Here is a 17,965-nt window from a genome sequence, read left to right on the forward strand (position 1 = left end):
GCGAATTCATCAAAAATCAATCGAAATCATCATTGAAATTCATGGAAATGGAATTGAACATCTCCAAAACATCGATTTATCGCATTTTGACCGAACATTCGGGCTTACGAAATTGACTGACGACCAAAACTTGCTCTCATCGACCGACGCTTGTGACCGGTTATTTGACCAAAAATCACATTTTAGCCATTAACCACTCCCCGTATTCACACAATATGGCACCGTGCGACTTCTTCCTTTTCGGAAAAATGCATTTGATTATGGAAGGAAAGCGTTATGCAGACGTAGAGGCCATTTGAAAAATTGAGATATCATGATGAAACTTAATACACGAATTCCTTGGCTCCATAAGAAGGTTAAGTTCAAAATAAGTCAAATTTGGCACAAAGGATCGCATTAGGGAGGGGCATATTTGGACACAGTTTTTTTGGAAAAGTGGGGGTGGCCCCGCCCCCTACTAAGCTTGCACCGGCATACTAGCGGCCATACCGGCTAACGAGCTAAAACACTCGCTCGACATGCTTTTCGACCATGCAAGAAGCAGTATTGAAGCAGAAGCAGACTATTTTAAATAAAATTAATTGATTTTGTCGAAAAACCCATGTGTTCTGTTTTTTTTAAAGTCCTGTTTACTTTGGAACGTACCTTGTACCTGTCATAAAAATTTATCGATCACACTTTGTTTCTTGTATGGGAACTTTATTAATTGACAAGATTCCTTCGCGAAATTTGACATATGCAATTACCGGTCAAATCATTTAGATCGGACCGCTATAGCATATAGTTGCCGTTAAAATCTTTTGCTATATTAAGTAACCTTAAAAGGCTAGAAAGAACCAGAAAAGGGTTTCCGGTAGTTTACGTTTAAGTTAATAGTTAGTTTCATAAGCAATGCAAGTGTACTATAGCTTCGATACTGCCGAATTTATCGTTATTGTATTACATATATGAATGAATGTGTGAAACTAGTGCTTTTGTTTCTCAATATATGAAATGTATGAAATATACCGTTAACGCCGCAACACTCCAGTCTAATGCAAGAAGTGGCACAGATGAAGAACAAAGAGCTTTTTTATCGCCAAATATTTGCGAGATTAATTTCTCCATTTAGGCCGCTGGCACTACGCTACTTTAAACATCCCAAAAATGGTTGGCAATTCGGTCCAACTATTCCTTCATTCGACTTCTAAATGATTTGCCGAAAATTCCGCATTGCTCATTTGCAGACCAGGCAAACGCAAACGCATTTGAGTTATACGGATACTCACCTTATTGTTGTTGCAATAAGTTTAAGCTGGGCCGTTAATCGCCGCTGTGGCCGCCGAAAATTTGCAGAGCAAGAATGCATTGCTAGCAACTTAATTGGATTAAATGTGAAATAAATAACTCGCACACAGTGCCACACATCCGGAAGTTCTTGGTGCTTTGGTGTGCACGCGCTTCAGCCTGGTTGTTGTTGGCTTTGCGTTGCATACACAATTGTTTTTTGTTGCGTGCGCCTTTTTGTTTTTCTCTCAGTTTCGCTGCACCAGCCGCAGCAAAGTCATTACAATGATTTATGATGAAGGTGGTAAAAGGGGGCACAGCGACAATACAGCAGCTCACGCACACACACACGCGTGCGTGGCGAAAGCGACAATGGCAAATTTACAAAGACGACATGGAAAAATTGGAGCTTTGCCACGGAAGACAGATGAGTTTAACGGTTTGTGGTGGGATTTGCAGTTGAAAGTTTAAGCCGTTTATGCGCGGTGCTCTTACACATGTGCAAAGAGCGTATGTGCGAAAACGCCAAAATGCTTAAGTTCTTAATTACTTCAGGACTTTGGTGAGCGTTTTAAGTTCTTGTAAGTTTGGTCTATATAGCCCTCTGACTGCGTAAAGTATGTACAAAAGGGAGTTGCCTATTTTTCATAATATAACTGAAAAACTATTTAGCTACATTTGATGAGAACTGGCGGGCTTGTATTACGAGTATATTTTAGAATCGCAGATTTTGCTTTTAATATAATTAATTTAAGAAGGTTTTTCAATTGCTCCACTACATATGTGGAAAGGAATAGAAAATATTTCAATAGTTTTAAGGATAGTTTCGGCAGCGTAAGTTTTGTTATATTTTGTTCAGCATAGGTTTTTAGGTTATATCAACTACAAACCTTTTTTTTAATAGTTGGCAAAGCAATATCATATTTTCGTATACCTTCCAGAAGGTTTTCTCAAATCCTTAGCATAAGTTTATATTTTGTTAAGTTTTTAAATATCTATTCCAAATTACAATATATTATAAAATTTTCCCCTTGATTTCTTTGAAAACGAAAATATTTCAGTTTTTTTGAAGAATAATATATGTTTTTTGAGAATTCGAAACTTTATGAAACGGTTACAAAATATTATTTATTGCAATGGGCCAAATACATTTAATTCCGAAGCTTGAGTCGTAAGTAAATGTTTAATCAATTATACATTTCAAAATCAATCCTATATTATTTGTATTTGTAGTCTATAACATCAACTTCGAAAATCGAAGCTATCTTCAAAAAGACGTAGAATTTTTTAAAATATTTTATATTCGAAAAAATTGGTATGGCCCAGCACCCAGCCTAGTGCTATACGTATATCTTTATATCTTTCTTTATTTTAGTATTTTTTTCCTCCCCAGTTTAAGATAGTTATTAGTTTAACGCGCTGATCTTTAAATGTTTTAATTACTCTTTAATTCGCAAGTGATTTGTCTTATTAGTATGATTTAATCGTTATATGATTCATAAGGTAAATAATTTGAAGTACCGTTATACAAAATAAGTGGTGAATTTTTCAGATTTTATATCTTATTTTACATATTTTTGTATATACAAATTTCTTGTTTTTAGCAACTAAAAGTTCCAAATCACTATGACTAACTGTTAACCAAAAGGGGCCTATTAATAATTTGCAGGCATATGCATATATACAAAACACAAAAGCTCAACAATTTTCATTAAAACTATAAAATATCATAAACAAATTAAAATTTCTATTCACGTCATATTTAAATCTGCATTTGCGGCATTCTTTGTGGCTGAGATCATGCAGATACATATTTAAATCAATCGCCCCAGCTATATAACATAGATATGATCAGTCAACTAATTTTATTCCATATCCGCTTTGCGCCACAATGCAAAAGACTGCAAAATATGAAGTGGGGGAATGCAAGTGGTGGTCACCAGAGTCACAGGCACGTTTACGTGAGTGGCGAGCAGTTCAATGCTTTTAATTTACGGCGGGTTAGTGGCAGCTCACATCTATAAATATATATCATATATATATCATGTAATTGAAATACTATTTACTTGTGTATATATCCCACATGCGCGTCCGAGTGACTGGCGCGACTTTGTCTAGCGCATTGCCGTACTCATGCCATATTCAAGTGTAATGTGTTTATTATAATTTATTTTTGTTGTTGTTCGAGGTGTATACACAGATTTTACCATTAAATTTTCCAACTATTATAGTTGATTGGAAATTAACATTATTTTCTTAACTCGGTACACGTCTGAGTAACAGCAACAAAGCCGACTAGTCTAATCTCACCTCCATTAATTTTCTAACATTTTTTATTCCACTTGCAGGTGTCGGCCAGCGACCCAGATTGCGGTGTTAATGCAATGGTCAATTATACGCTAGGCGATGGTATCAAACAGCTCGCCGAATTCGAGGTACGCTCTGCGACGGGTGAAATATGCATAGCTAGTGAGTTGGACTACGAAAAGCGTAACTCGTATGAGTTTCCGGTGATAGCAACCGATAGAGGTAAGTGCGCCAGAAATGTTAAAAATTTATTTTCTAATAAAAACTGCACATTTTTCTTATACTTACCACTTTTATTTTTCTCCTCTCACTTACAGGTGGCTTGAGCACCATAGCGCGCATCAAGATCCAGCTCACCGATGTCAATGATAATCGCCCGGTTTTCTATCCGCGCGAGTACAATGTGTCATTGCGCGAAACGGCTAGCGCCAGCGCTGCGACCGCACCCATTGTTGCAGTCGTTGCCACCGATGCCGATGCGGGCCGTTTCGGCGCGGTGACCTATCGCATTGTGGCCGGCAATGATGCGGGCATATTTCGCATTGATCGCACGAATGGTGAAATTTTCATCAATCGCCCGAATATGTTGTCGGTGCGCACGCAGCCGGTGCATGTGTTGAATATAAGCGCCAGTGATGGTGGCGGCATGCGCAGCTCGTCGGATGCATTGGTCTTTTTGAGCATCATTGATGCTACACAGCGGCCGCCGATCTTCGAGAAACCGCGCTACAGTTATCATGTGAAAGAGGATGTGCCGGGTGGCACAGTAGTTGGTTCGGTGATGGCCACCAGCAGCGATGCAGGTAAGGTTTTACGCGTTTGCTTTGTACGTCTTTTTTTGTACTAGAGTTGCAGCTCAAACTTAAAGAAGTGCCAAAAAACGAGAAGAAATATGCAAAAATTTTATGAAAATGTATGAGAAACTGTTTCATATATACATATATTATTCGAAAATATGCAAAATTTAGCACACACAATGTTCACTGATTTGGAAATAAATGACTGCGCTTGTGATGGACAGCTCGGCGGTATATTTTTTCGCGTACGCTTCTCCGCTTCATTTAGCTTTTGTTTGTTGCACATTTACGTGTTTTAAAGCCCTGCTCCTCTAAAGAAAGGTAGTAAACTTCGCCTGAAAAAACCAAAAATTCTTCAAAATAATGCCGCTCACATTTAAATAAGCTGAGTTGGCAGCTCCGAAAATGTTGAAGGCGCGCTTATTTGTATTAAATCAAATACATTTGCAACTCATGTGTATTGCAAGCGCTGACATATATATGTAGGTATACTTGGTCTGGCATTCGGCACCTCGTTATTTTGCCATTCTTTTGCGCGTATTATGGCACTAAACCTTTGGGCTGTGATGAAGTCGCGTTGAAAAACACATAGATTTCAACAGAAATCTGCACCCATCAACTTCAACAACGTCATCATCGTCAAGAGCTATCACATCAAGTACAAAAGGCCAGACAAACTCAACTACCTTTTCGCTTCACTCATTTAGCCGCTGTTGCGTTTCCGAAATCTTTGAAAGTTTAGTCACTTATAAGACTTTGTGGCGTATGCAAAAATGCTTTTGCAGAAAAAATATAAAGAAAGCAAATAACGGTGTGTGCATTTGCCCACTGCTTTACTTTAATTTTAATTTTCAACATTTAATGCATTTTCGTTTTCTTTTAAAAATTTGGGAAACTTTGGCAATGCACTCGAGTTTTTACTCTCTCACTCGATGTTTGTAAAACCCAAGAGGAAACGTCGGAGACTCTATAAAGTAAAGCCGCCATTATGTACTACAGCAGACTTAGTAAAAATGGAGCGTTACAGGATAGACCAAAGTGTTTTCATGATTAAACAATTTCAAAAATTAATAATGAAAGATTGGCGGACACAGTTCAAAAATTACATTCAAAATATAGTATAGCCAGAACAGTGTTTTAAATTCGTCAACTGTGAAGAGATTAATTGAAATTGCAGCAAATTTAAATCTTGTTTTAACTCTGGGACACCCGGTATGTACATATATAAATTATAGGCATGAGAGCAGAGTTGCTTTAGACAAGTCCGCAAGTATATATACGAACTAGTCCTTCCGTTGATATATCGATTTGAACGACAACGGAACGACCAATATGAGACCACTATCAACCTCTGATAAACTTGTTCAGATTGAGTCTCTCTAGTTCTTGTAAAGAATTTTTTCAATTGGTTTGGCAGCCAGAGAATTTAAAGAAAAATGAATTGTATTAGATAACTTTGAATACCTATTATAACATGATTGCCACCTATTTAAAAATGTCTCCAAGAAAGGGTTTCTCAAGAAATACACGAAGAAATATTTTTTGCAGTGTTGGCGGCAGAGGACACCACCTCATACTCTTACTAATCGTCAGCTTATTTTTTGTCGGAAAAAATATATAATTAAATTATATCTTCGATCTGGATAAACTATTTAAGTAAGCTCCATACGGTACTAATATACAGTGAAATTCGGACAGTCCTCATAACCGGACAAGTCCCATAACTGAACAACTTTCATGAGCACAACGAATACTAAACACCAATGATTATTTTGATGTGACATTTGGCACAGATGTCACTGGCAGTCATACCAATTTAAGAAAATAATATTTCGAGGAATAGGTATTTGGGCGAAATTTAAATACTGCTAATGTAAATTAGTATAATATATGAATAGAATAACTACTGAATATGTTATAATAAACTCTTTTTTTATACTTGACTTCTACGTATGCTCTAACTAAATTTTTCGTAAAGTTTGACACTTTTAATGTAAAAGATTCTCAAAATGTTTTGACATTCGAGGGCCATTTGTGTTGTTAACACTTACTTAAAATATTCATCTCGGCCAAAAAATGGAATTAAATCGCGGACATTTTCGCGCGACACTATATGCATTAGTGTCGATTGGCCGAGAGAAATGTAAAAGAAAAACACGATAACGGTGCTTCGAAACACGTCTGTGCCAACGCGACAGGTGATCAATCGTGTACTTATGCGTATGATCCCGAAAGTATGCAGCAGTCTATTGTGTGGATGTTTCAAGATGAGTCGAATACAACAAAAGTTGTTCGCACACGAAGTACTTTCAAGCAAATGGTTGCCTCTTTTGGAAAAACTGGACGTGTCGCAACCATACCATTGGAAAAATGGAGTTACACAAGAAATATTGAAACATTAATTTCCACATTACATCTCCTTTAATTCTAATATTATTTCATTACAGATTAAAATTTTTTTATATAATTCACACCTTCCTATCTATCTTCACAGTCAATCGTAATGGCGTTCGTTATTCAATATATTCGGGCGACCCAGAAGGTTACTTCAGCATTGACGCCATAACGGGCAATATACGTATAGTTAATCCTCTAGATCATGAAACGAAACCACAAATTTTACTTAACATACAAGCAACGAGCGGTGATCCACCAGCTTACGGGCATACTCAGGTGAGTACTAAAATGGGAATTTCTAACAAAAAGAGCAAATTGCATGACAACACTAGAAATTATTTGGAAAATATGCTTTATTATGAATAGATTCAACTTACCAAATTTACCAAATTTATAAATACCGAAAAAATTTAGCTTTGAAGTTTCAAGAATGGGTGTAAAGGGAAAAAACTTTGAACATTATGTTTAAGAACATTCATCACCTCTAAATTTTCTCCCCAGGTCAATATCGATATCGAGGACGTCAATGATAATGCACCAGAATTCGAAACGAACTTGGTACGCATTTCCGTTCCGGAAAATGCCGATCTCGACACAGCACTCTATGCAGCGCATGCGCACGACAAAGACTCTGGCAAAAGTGGTGAAATCACCTATACGCTGCATATGATTTCTGCCGATCAATATCAATCAGCCGAACAACAGCAACAACAATATCTCGGTAATACAAGCAATGCCGTACAAATGGCTCGTCCAACGTTAAACACTTTTGCTGGTTCACCAACGGGAGCGTTGGCAATACGCAATCGTCTGGTGGCCACAGGTACCACCGCATATGCTGCTGGTATTGCCACGCTCAACAACGCGCATATGGCTGCCGCGACGACGGGCATCTCCGCTGGCGTGAACCGTATGACCACTGTAGTTGCCGAGCAGAATGTTTTCGCAATCGATGCACGCTCGGGCCACCTAACGCTGTCACGACACCTGGACTACGAGACGGCACAACGGCATGCACTTATAGTGACGGCTACGGACGGCGGTGAGCCACCCTTATCGTCCAACCTCACCATACTGGTGGAGGTGCAGGATGTCAACGATAATCCGCCGATGTTCGAGCGCAACGACTACTCAGTGAAGGTGTTGGAATCATTGCCGATTAATTCACAGGTAAGCAAAAAGCTGAGGACGAAGCGGATGTATGTGTGCCTTATGCGCATGCTCGGGTAGGCGATTATTTTGCTATGCAGCATCTGTTAGTTGTGGGCATTAGTAGCACGCATTGACAGCTATGCTAATTTCCACATATATAAACTTGCATTAATTCGATTAACCGCCACTAGAAGTCACGCGAGTTTCGCTACCAGTCGGTAAGCACCCGTGCTGCCTGCCAATATGCATGTGTGTACATGTGTGTATGTTCGGCAGAATGTACATAGGTATAAAACGTTTTCATGGATAAACATTACTTTATATGCAACTTTCAGCCAAACGAACGAAATTCAGCTATCTTGACGCATGCGCGTGCCTTTGCAGAAAACCTGTCCTCCTTTTCAAATAGTGTCGCATTTGTTGAACTAGTTTTGTGTATCTGGAGAATCATCCTTCAACTGTCACTGCTTCAGCTGCACAACCGCATGCCATTCTGGTTGAGGAAAGTTTGCGGAACTTTTTAGCAAACATTTCTAGGAAAATGTGTTAATTTTCAGTAATTTTTTATCTCCAAAGTTTCTTGGTCAATTAATTTTTGCAAACAAATGTAAGCTTTTTTTCGCTTGGCAACCCTGGAGCGAAGTGAAGAAAATTAAAATGTAATAGAATAATATTCAATGAATTCAAAATTCTAAATATTTACAACAATTAAATTAAAAAACTTGTTTCTACACGGAAGTGCTTTTTACGGAGATTGCCTGGAAGTTGAAGTGCGGTGAGATCATCGAGTGAATAGGCTGTTACAGCTGCTAAAAGTTTCTCAGTGGATGTATCATTTTTTTCTTATTGGACTTTGGCCAGTAAAAGGGAATCTGAAAAGTCACTACCTAGTATAAGCTTTATTTATAATGGGTTGTCAAAAAAGTCTTGCGGTATTTTCGCTAGTTGGCGCTGAAAGCGCGTAGTTCTTAGTTTTATTCGTCGCATCGGTTCATGCTATACCTTTTTGGAAAGCTTATTTCACGCGCTAACACGTGTTTAATTAATTGTCGTTTTTTAAAGAGAAAATACGGCATATTCTACAGTACTACTACGATAAAGGCAAAAATGCATCTCAAGCCGCCAATAAAATTTGCGCAGTTTATGGACCCGATACAGTTTCCATTTCCACCGCACAACGATGGTTTGAACGTTTTCATTCTGGTGTAGAGGTGGTCGAAGATGCGCCACGCTCCGGAAGGCCTGTCGTCGAAAATTGCGATAAAATCGCTGAATTGGTCGAAAGAGACCGGCATAGTAGCAGCCGTAGCATCGGTCAAGAGCTGGGCATGAGTCATCAAAAATTCATTTCAATTTCAATAAAAAAATTCAATAAAAATACCGCAAGACTTTTTTGACAATCCATTATTTACGTTATTTATAGTTAATATTTTACCTGTATTAGATTAGCCTAGAAGTATACACCGAAATTGGTAAATATTTTATCTAATAGTTGCCACATAGTTATTCTTCCTATATATTGGCTCATTATGAAAAATGTCCGAACGCCTCCACCATCCATGGTGGCCAAATATTCGAAAACACAGAAACTACGGCAAATAAACTAATTCATGATGAAGCAATTATGCGCCGAATTAAAGAAAGGGATAGCATTTCTCAAAGCCGAAAATCAGAACCTAAAAACAAAGAATTTAAGTAATACAAATAACGAAATAAATGCTGAATTGTATACAACAGATAAGGAAGAGCTTGCCCGCGAAATAGATTGGATCTTGAAAAAAGGCCCAGTAAAAAAAGGAAAGCTGAACTGTCTCCTAAGCTTGTGGTTCCAGCATCAAATACCATAAAAGAAAGTCGAAAGAAATCAAACTGAAACTAAAATCTTACGACCTCCTCCAATAATGATATCGAGTGATTGTGAGTACCAAAAAATATATCAAATTACGAATGATGATGCAAAAAAGCATTTACTATTAAGCTTCTAAATAATATTATGTATAAAATCAATACATCAGACGATGATGATTATAGAAAGTTAACCAAAACTCTGTCTACACAGAATTTACTATGGTTTTCTTATGAAAATAAGCAATCTCGACCAATTAAGGTAATCGTTAAAAATTTACATCACTCAAACAAGCCAGAGGCTATAATATCAGACCTCCAAAAGAAGGGATTCAAAGCTATAAACGCATTTAACAGACTCAAGTGAAAAGAAAGAGCCGTTAGACATGTTTCTTCTTACTTTCGATGCAACAGAAAATATAAATAACATATACAAGGTGCGTTCCAAAGTAAACAGGACTTTTTGAATGTAGCGCCCCCTGGTGGCGTCATCTATATGCCGACTGGTGCGTTAGAATCTGCTATCTTTATCGATTGTTCAGTGCGAATTTCATGACATTTCATTAGTTGGAAGTGAAGTTATTGCGTTTTAAGCACGGTTTGTTCCACACAAATTGACTGACGACCAAAAATTGCTCTCATCGATCGACGCTTGTGACCGATTATTTGACCAAAAATCACATTTTAACCATTAACCACTCCCTATATTCACCTGATATGGCACCGTGCTACTTCTTCCTTTTCGGAAAAATGCATTTGCCCATAGAGTAGAGTAGAGGCCATTCAAAAGGCTTGCACCGGCATACTGGCGGCCATGCCGGCCAACGAGCTAAAACACTCGTTCGACATGCTTTTGGATTTTTAATAAAATAAATTGATTTGCCGAAAAAACCATTTGTTCTTTTTTTTTAAGTCCTGTTTACTTTGGAACGCACCTTGTATGCAATAAAAACCATATTGCATTCAGTTGTTGTCATTAAGGCCGTAAAGTAGTCAAAGCTCATACCACAATGTAAATTGTGTCAATTATATGGACATACTCACAACTACTGTGGTAAGCAAGCAAGATGTGTGAAGTGCGCGGGAAAGCATAAGACCATAGAGTGTCAAAAACATAATCACCGTCAACCAAAATGTTGTAACTGTGGTGAGGCTCATACTGCTAACTACAGAACTGCAAAAGATTCGTGACCAAAGAACTGGTACAAAGAAAAACGACCTATGTCCTAAAGCTCGGTTGTAAAAGATACCAAAAGCCTCCCAAAAAACGCAATACGCCAACCAATGGGTGAAAATAAAGTTTCAACAGCAAATGAGCTAATTTTTTCTCAAGTTGGAAAAGAGAACACTTGTTCAAATGATGCATTCTTCAACAAATCTTAGAAAAGCTTACAAAACAATATGAGTTTATCATTGCACTTGAGAAAAGGTTTCCTAAGCTCGAAAATCAGTACAAAAAAAATAAATAAATATGACAAAATACTTAAAAATTATGTTATGGAACGCAAACGGCCTTACTAAACACCAAAATGAGCTAGAAATAATACTCGTTACTGAAAAAATTGACGATTGCTTAATATCATAATCATAATTTTAGCAAGCAATCATACATTAAATGCAAAAAATTAGAAATGTATATTGCAATACATCCGAATAATTGTGCACGCAGAAGAGCTGCTATTATAATAAGAAGCAACATAAAACACCACGAAGAAAACCGCATATCTACAGAAGAATTTCAAGCAATAACGGTAATGATAGATAGTGACAAAACTTGTCCGTTACAGCAGTTTACAGTCCCCCAAGACAACAAATAATGCCATAGCTAACTAGAACTGATCAATAGCCATAAAAACCGATTTATAATGGGTGGTGATTATAATGCGAAACATACCCACTGGGGCTCCATAACCACAAAAGGCAGAGAGTTATTGAAAGCTCTTCAAATGACTGGATGCAGTAAAATTTCTACTTGAACACCAACTTATTGGCCAACAGATCCACATAAAATACCAGATCCTATTGACTTTTTCATTACATAACATATCTCTTCAAATTATATGTGCATAGAAAGCAGTTTAGATATAACCTCTGACCATTCCCCAGTATATTTAACACTACACGAAAGTGTTGTTATTAAGGAACCTCTACTTACGCTAACATATAAAAATACTGACTGCGAATAATTTAAGCAAATGCTATCCAATGTTAATATTCACGTAAAAATAAGTTGTAATTCCTAGCTAGATAACGAAATCATGAATTTGATAAATACAATTCAATATGCAGCCTGGAGTAGTACACCAATTAAAAGAAACGTCACAGCAGGTCATAAGTATACCAAAGAAATTAAAGAAATGGTAGCAGAAAAAGGCCGATTACGCCGAAAGTGGCAACAAACAAGATCTCCATCTGACAAAAGTTGTCTTAACAAATTGTGTAAAAAACTTACCAATAAGATAAAGACATTTAAAAATATAACTCTCAGCTATTATCTGAAAAGTTTATCTAACGAGGATAGGAATGATTATTTACTTTGGAAATGTACCAGACATGGGCCAAGAGCGACATAGAGAAAGCAAATGTTTTTTCGGAATACCTTGAAGGTGTCTTCAAACCATATGACACATCCAATGCAGCAAAAATGGAACCTCATAGTAATTACGAGAAATATACCGAAATTCCTCTAATAACTAACGATGAGGTATGTGCAGAAATAAAACAACCTTATTACCAGTGAAATACTAAAACAGCTTCCTCACAACGTTATATGTAAACTTACTGCTATAATGAAATGATTACTTCGTATTGGCCCATATCTCTCCTGCCAATACTGAAAAAACTTTTGGAAACACTGCTTGCTGTGAGTATTAACAACATAATTGAAGAGACGAAGCTGATACCGGTGCATCAGTTTGGCTTTCGAAAAAATCACTCCTCTATTGACCAAATACATAGAATAACTCGAGTCGTTGAAAATGCCTTTGAAGAAAAAAAGTTTGCTCGGCCGTTTTCCTCGACATGTTTAAAGCCTTTGGCTGGCTCCTAAACAAAATTAAAATGCTTTTACCAAAAAAATATTACAATATCTTAAAATCATACCTTTCGGAACGTTTTTTTCGAATTAAACATGGAGATATGTATGTACTCTGATTTAAAGGAAATAAAAGCTGGTGTTCCTCATGATAGTGTGTTAGGATCCATCCTTTACCTACTCTTTACGTGCGATCTACCATATGATGACAATTGTATTACAGCAACATTTGCAGATGATACTGCTGTTTTGTCTGTCGGCAAAACACAAACGGCATCAATTGCAAGATTGCAGGAACATTTAAACAAAATATTTGAATGGACAGCAAATACCATATCACAATACGAATACCTAGGCATGACCCTGGACACAAAACTTAGATGGAGTACACATGTCAAAAAGAAAAAAGGAGAATTAGAAATAAAATACAGAAACATGTAAGGGCTATCGGGTTGAAACTCTGTTCTTTCCATATATAACAAAATTCTTGTTTACAATCAGGTTGAACAACCAGTTTGGACTTATGGGATACAACTTTGGGGCTGCTCAAGCCCTAGCATTGTTGCACAAATCTAGCGATTCCAAAACAAAGTTTTAAGATGCGCCTGTTCGCAGTCATGATCTTGAACGTGATCGCGGAATTTACTCAGTTGCTGCATCAATCAACAAATGTGCAAAGTCTCATATGGAAAGACTTTCTGACCTTGTGAACACTGAAGCCAGGGCTCTTGTCACTCGAAGTAAATGGAAAGAAAGGCTTAAGCGCAAAAAAACGTTTCACCTTATACAGTAACCTGATTCTCTGCAATTTATACGCAGAGCACCATTATTTATTTTGTATTATACAATAAGCAAAACAAATTGTTCGTTAATTTATTTTATGTTAACTAGTTACAATGGCAGTGAAATAAAAAAAATGAAAGATAGATTTCAATATAAAACTGAGGTTATAATTTTTATTACTAATGCCAAACTGCCAAACTGGTAGCTGCCACATTTGAATTTTGACAATATACTGGACTTCAAACTTTTATTACACATTACAATCAACACTGATTCCCTATTCAAGAATAATGCAACCAATATTAATAATTTGTCTAAAAGGTTCGCTTAAAAGGTATATATAATACTATATAATTTCAAGTTCTATTGATGACTTGAAGCTACCAGAACCGATATTAGATAGCCTCATTATTTTATAAGCGAGCCTCATAGGAATACCAGATGTAACAGGAAGGTAGGTTCAAAAATAGATGTTTTAGAACATAAAGATTTAAAGTGAAAAACTGTCGATTAACAATTAGAGAGCTTGCTGATGAAGTTGGCATATCGAAAGGCTCAGCCAATTTTGAGTTTTTGGGCCTTACACTGGTACCGAAAACATTGAAAAAAAGGCGTCGCGTTTAAGTGTGTGAAACAATGTTTCGTAATGTAACGGTGTTAATAAAAACACTTCCTCAAAAATTCATGTTGACTGTTTTTCTTCGATTATCGTGGTGTTGTGCATTATGAATTCCTGTCCACAAACAGTCAACAAGGAATATTATTTGAACGCTCAGATTTTTTATACGATACATTTAGCCGCAGCGAAGAAGGAACTGAAGGCCATCCCGGAAAGTGACTACAACCAGTGTTTCGAAGATTGGAAAATCCGTTGGCACAAGTGCTTTGCATCGGGAGGGGATTAAGGGTCTGGAATTGATTTGGAAGAATAAATAAAGAATTTTCAAAATAAATACAATGTCACCTTATTTTTTGGGCACAGTATAATTTCAAGTTCTAGTGATGACTTTAAGCTACCAGAACCGATATTCGATAGCCTCATTATTTTATAAGCGAGCTGCATAGGAATACTAGATGTAACAAGAAGGTGTTTATTATTAAAAAGCATTAATACTGAAAAATATAGCAATTTACAACCCTAAAAAAGTTCTAATTCTGTACTGTGAAACTGTACTATTAATCTGGAGAAACAAAATTAAAGATTCTGCCAGAGAGAAACCTAAAAAGCACAAATCAAAGGTTTAGTTAAAACGTTAAAACATTCTATTACTTGTATATTGTCAGAAACTTAAATGAAATGAGTGACGAAATGTATTAGGTATGTGATTAGTTGGTTGATTAAAAAACCAAACGATTGCCTTTAAATCAATATACATTTTTTAATATTAAACAACCTTTTATATAAATTTTTTGAACATATTAAAAATCCATGAACCATGTAGCTATGAAAAAGTATCCTCAACAAGGGCGTGAGGTTCCTTTCGAAAACTGAAAGATTTTTATTTTAACAGTTGTCGGTAGTCGACGTTTTTGGTTAAAATGATATGGCTGGCAACATACATATAAAATATTTTAAATGTACAAATACTTCTCTTTAAGTCCAAGCAGACGAGGATGAAAAGGTTCTGGGCAAGCTTGAATCCTGAATTGGCATTATATACACACAAAAATTGCAAAAATTAAATTCATATACAAAAACAAAGAAGCAGACTGTCGCATTTTCAAGTCCATCAGTGGCAATTCAGACAAACTTTGAATGCCAATTGAGCTTTTATAGACACAGCAAATCGAAGTTTGCTGCAAATAAATGTCACCGCAAATGCTTAGCCGCTAAGAACAAACTTATTGGATGACTTAAAGGCCTACCAAAATAAAACAATTTCCATCTTTTGTAAATTGTGATTCACGTTACAGTAATGCGTTTTTATGTATAAGCGTCGAGTCGAAGACGAAAGAGATTCGTATGCGCAAAGACCTATTTGCATTTATGCAAATGGCGCCGCAAGAAAAGTATGCAAAAAGGTGCACGCATTGCTGCTAGCATTGCAATGTTGTATGTGTTCGCAGGCATTTTTTTTTAAATTTCGCTAAATACCTTAACCTCCAATTTACCGCGAAGCGCACTCGAAAGTTAACCTCAATTGCCGGTACATATTCACAAATATACTTAGCCTTATTAGAGATAGTCAACCAACTTTCTTCGGCCACCTAATTTTGGTCATTCCACGTCGGCAATGAAGCGACATTGTTGCAGCAACAGCAAACACCCACCAAAGCTACCAAATTTACGTAAATAAGTATTTGTGTTTGTGCAATATAAACAGATCGCATTTTCACTGTGACCGGCCGCCAAACAAACAAGCAACACACTGCCACAGCTGTAACATACTAAACGGCAATACACAAAACGGGCCACATTCACGAGCGACCGAATCGCCTGCGATCTCACCCAAAATCACATAGCAGCTAGAGACACGATTTTTATCGTGCAGCGGCAACAAGCGGCTGCCAGCTTGCCACACAAATGGCAGCGACAACAACTATGTATAACAAAAGCAGCAACCAATGGGAAGCATGGGAGCCGCGCCGCTGCGGTCAATGGGTTAATTGTGATTTAAAGTACCAGCAACAACCCCAAATAATCATGGCACAAAAAAGTTACTGCAACTACAATTACTTAAAATGCTATTGTAACTGTGCAGCGGCTACAACATCAAAAACATACTAAAACATACAAACATGCACCACAGCAAAAACTTTATAAAGCAAACAATTTGCATATACCAACAGCACAGTGAAAGTCTGCAAATCACTTGAAAATCGCACTGCCCCACACAACTAGCTTAAGTTCTGTTGCCCACGACTAATTAAAAACCAAATGCTCACATTCTTTTGTTCTCTTTTTACAGATCCTGCAAGTGACAGCCATCGATCTGGACACCGGCAACAATGCGCGCATCACCTACCGCTTGGTGAGCAGTGCTAACAGCACGGTGACACTCAATGCTGGTGGCAAACTGGCAACACCGACTTTGCTACACCCCAGTGGCGCTACCAAGCAAACACTTTCGGCCGCCGACGCCGAGTTGGCGCAACTGTTTGGCATCTTTCCGAACAGCGGTTGGTTGTATTTACGCGGCACCTTGGACCGTGAATCACGCGACCGCTACGAGCTCACTATTATGGCCAGCGATAATGGCACACCGGCTGCACATGCACGCGCACGTGTCATCGTCGAGGTGTTGGATGCCAACGACAATGATCCACACTTCCTGAGCGCGGCGTATGAGTTTGTAATCGAGGAGAATATGCGACGTGGCGCGCTGGTTGGTGTAGTGGGCGCCACTGACCTGGATGTTGGCGAGAATGCGGAGATACGCTACAGCTTGATACCGTCCAATACGAGTTTCCAAGTGAACGCCATAACAGGTGGGTGAACGCGAATTAAGACTTAATTAATTAATATTAATGAGGTTGAGGCCGTTAAAGGACTTGACACTACCAAAAGATCATGAGACCACTCCGTAACAATTTGTTTTTATAAATTGCATATCCTCAAATCTGAAAAGTACCAGACTAAGAGCGGGTAAAGTCCACAAATGGAAAGCTAAAAGATTTTCGAAGTCCGAATTTAAATACACAAACCCGTGATTGTTAATCTCATTCCAAACTAATCGGTTAGAAATATGTAATTCAATTTACACACATTAACTTTTTAGAAGTATTTGAATATAGACGTACATTGAAAGAATGGATTATTCCCTGCCTCCACAAATATCCAAATAGGATTTTAATTTATTCCACTCCTTACAGGGTCAAGGTACTCTGACACATATCCATTTACTTTTTACTTATGAACAATTATTTTGACCGAATTCGCTATCGTTTTAACGAAGTCATTCGATTCTCTCGAAACCGGTATCAAATTGTAGCCTTAGTGAATCGAACTAAAGCCTCTTGCATATACATGTATTTTGTCCCCAACAATACCCAAAGAGGTAGGATCGCAGAGGTGAGCCTAAAATGAAGTAGAACTTTCAATTAATTACATTAGTCAATAGGCCTCTTACCTCTTGAAATAGGTTCAATTTGTTTGTAGGCCGACACAAATACCCTTATCGCTGTATTGTATGTATATCGAATCCTGTAAGGGTGCCTGTATGTCACATACTAAGACGTTGTTGAATTAAAATACAGAGAGTTAGTCGTTTAGAAATTAATCTGGTACACAAAATGCTCTCTGTCGACGACACCTCTTTGCCTTTTAGTCAGCAACCGGAGCCAATTTAAAAGCTCTGGATCAATATATATCCAACTTCTTGCAAGTGTAAGCATTTTTATGCGTACCTGCCAATGTATGTATTTATTTGGCTTGTGCGCAGTA

At 37.5% G+C, this 17,965-nt stretch overlaps 1 protein-coding gene across 1 annotated transcript in view; it reads left to right on the forward strand.

Moving 5' to 3' along the window:
- Nucleotides 1–3,176: 3,176 nt before the first annotated feature.
- The window catches only part of LOC126752988 (protein dachsous), a 46,673-nt gene continuing 31,884 nt past the window's right edge, over nucleotides 3,177–17,965 (forward strand). The window contains exons 1-6 of the mRNA XM_050464081.1: nucleotides 3,177–3,227; nucleotides 3,615–3,795; nucleotides 3,891–4,376; nucleotides 6,865–7,043; nucleotides 7,269–7,937; nucleotides 16,491–17,010. Of these exons, the coding sequence (XP_050320038.1) occupies nucleotides 3,177–3,227; nucleotides 3,615–3,795; nucleotides 3,891–4,376; nucleotides 6,865–7,043; nucleotides 7,269–7,937; nucleotides 16,491–17,010 (2,086 nt within the window). The remainder of the gene's footprint in view (nucleotides 3,228–3,614; nucleotides 3,796–3,890; nucleotides 4,377–6,864; nucleotides 7,044–7,268; nucleotides 7,938–16,490; nucleotides 17,011–17,965) is intronic.

This window comes from Bactrocera neohumeralis, chromosome 3, assembly GCF_024586455.1.
Source record: "Bactrocera neohumeralis isolate Rockhampton chromosome 3, APGP_CSIRO_Bneo_wtdbg2-racon-allhic-juicebox.fasta_v2, whole genome shotgun sequence".
Classification (NCBI taxonomy): Eukaryota; Metazoa; Arthropoda; class Insecta; order Diptera; family Tephritidae; genus Bactrocera; species Bactrocera neohumeralis.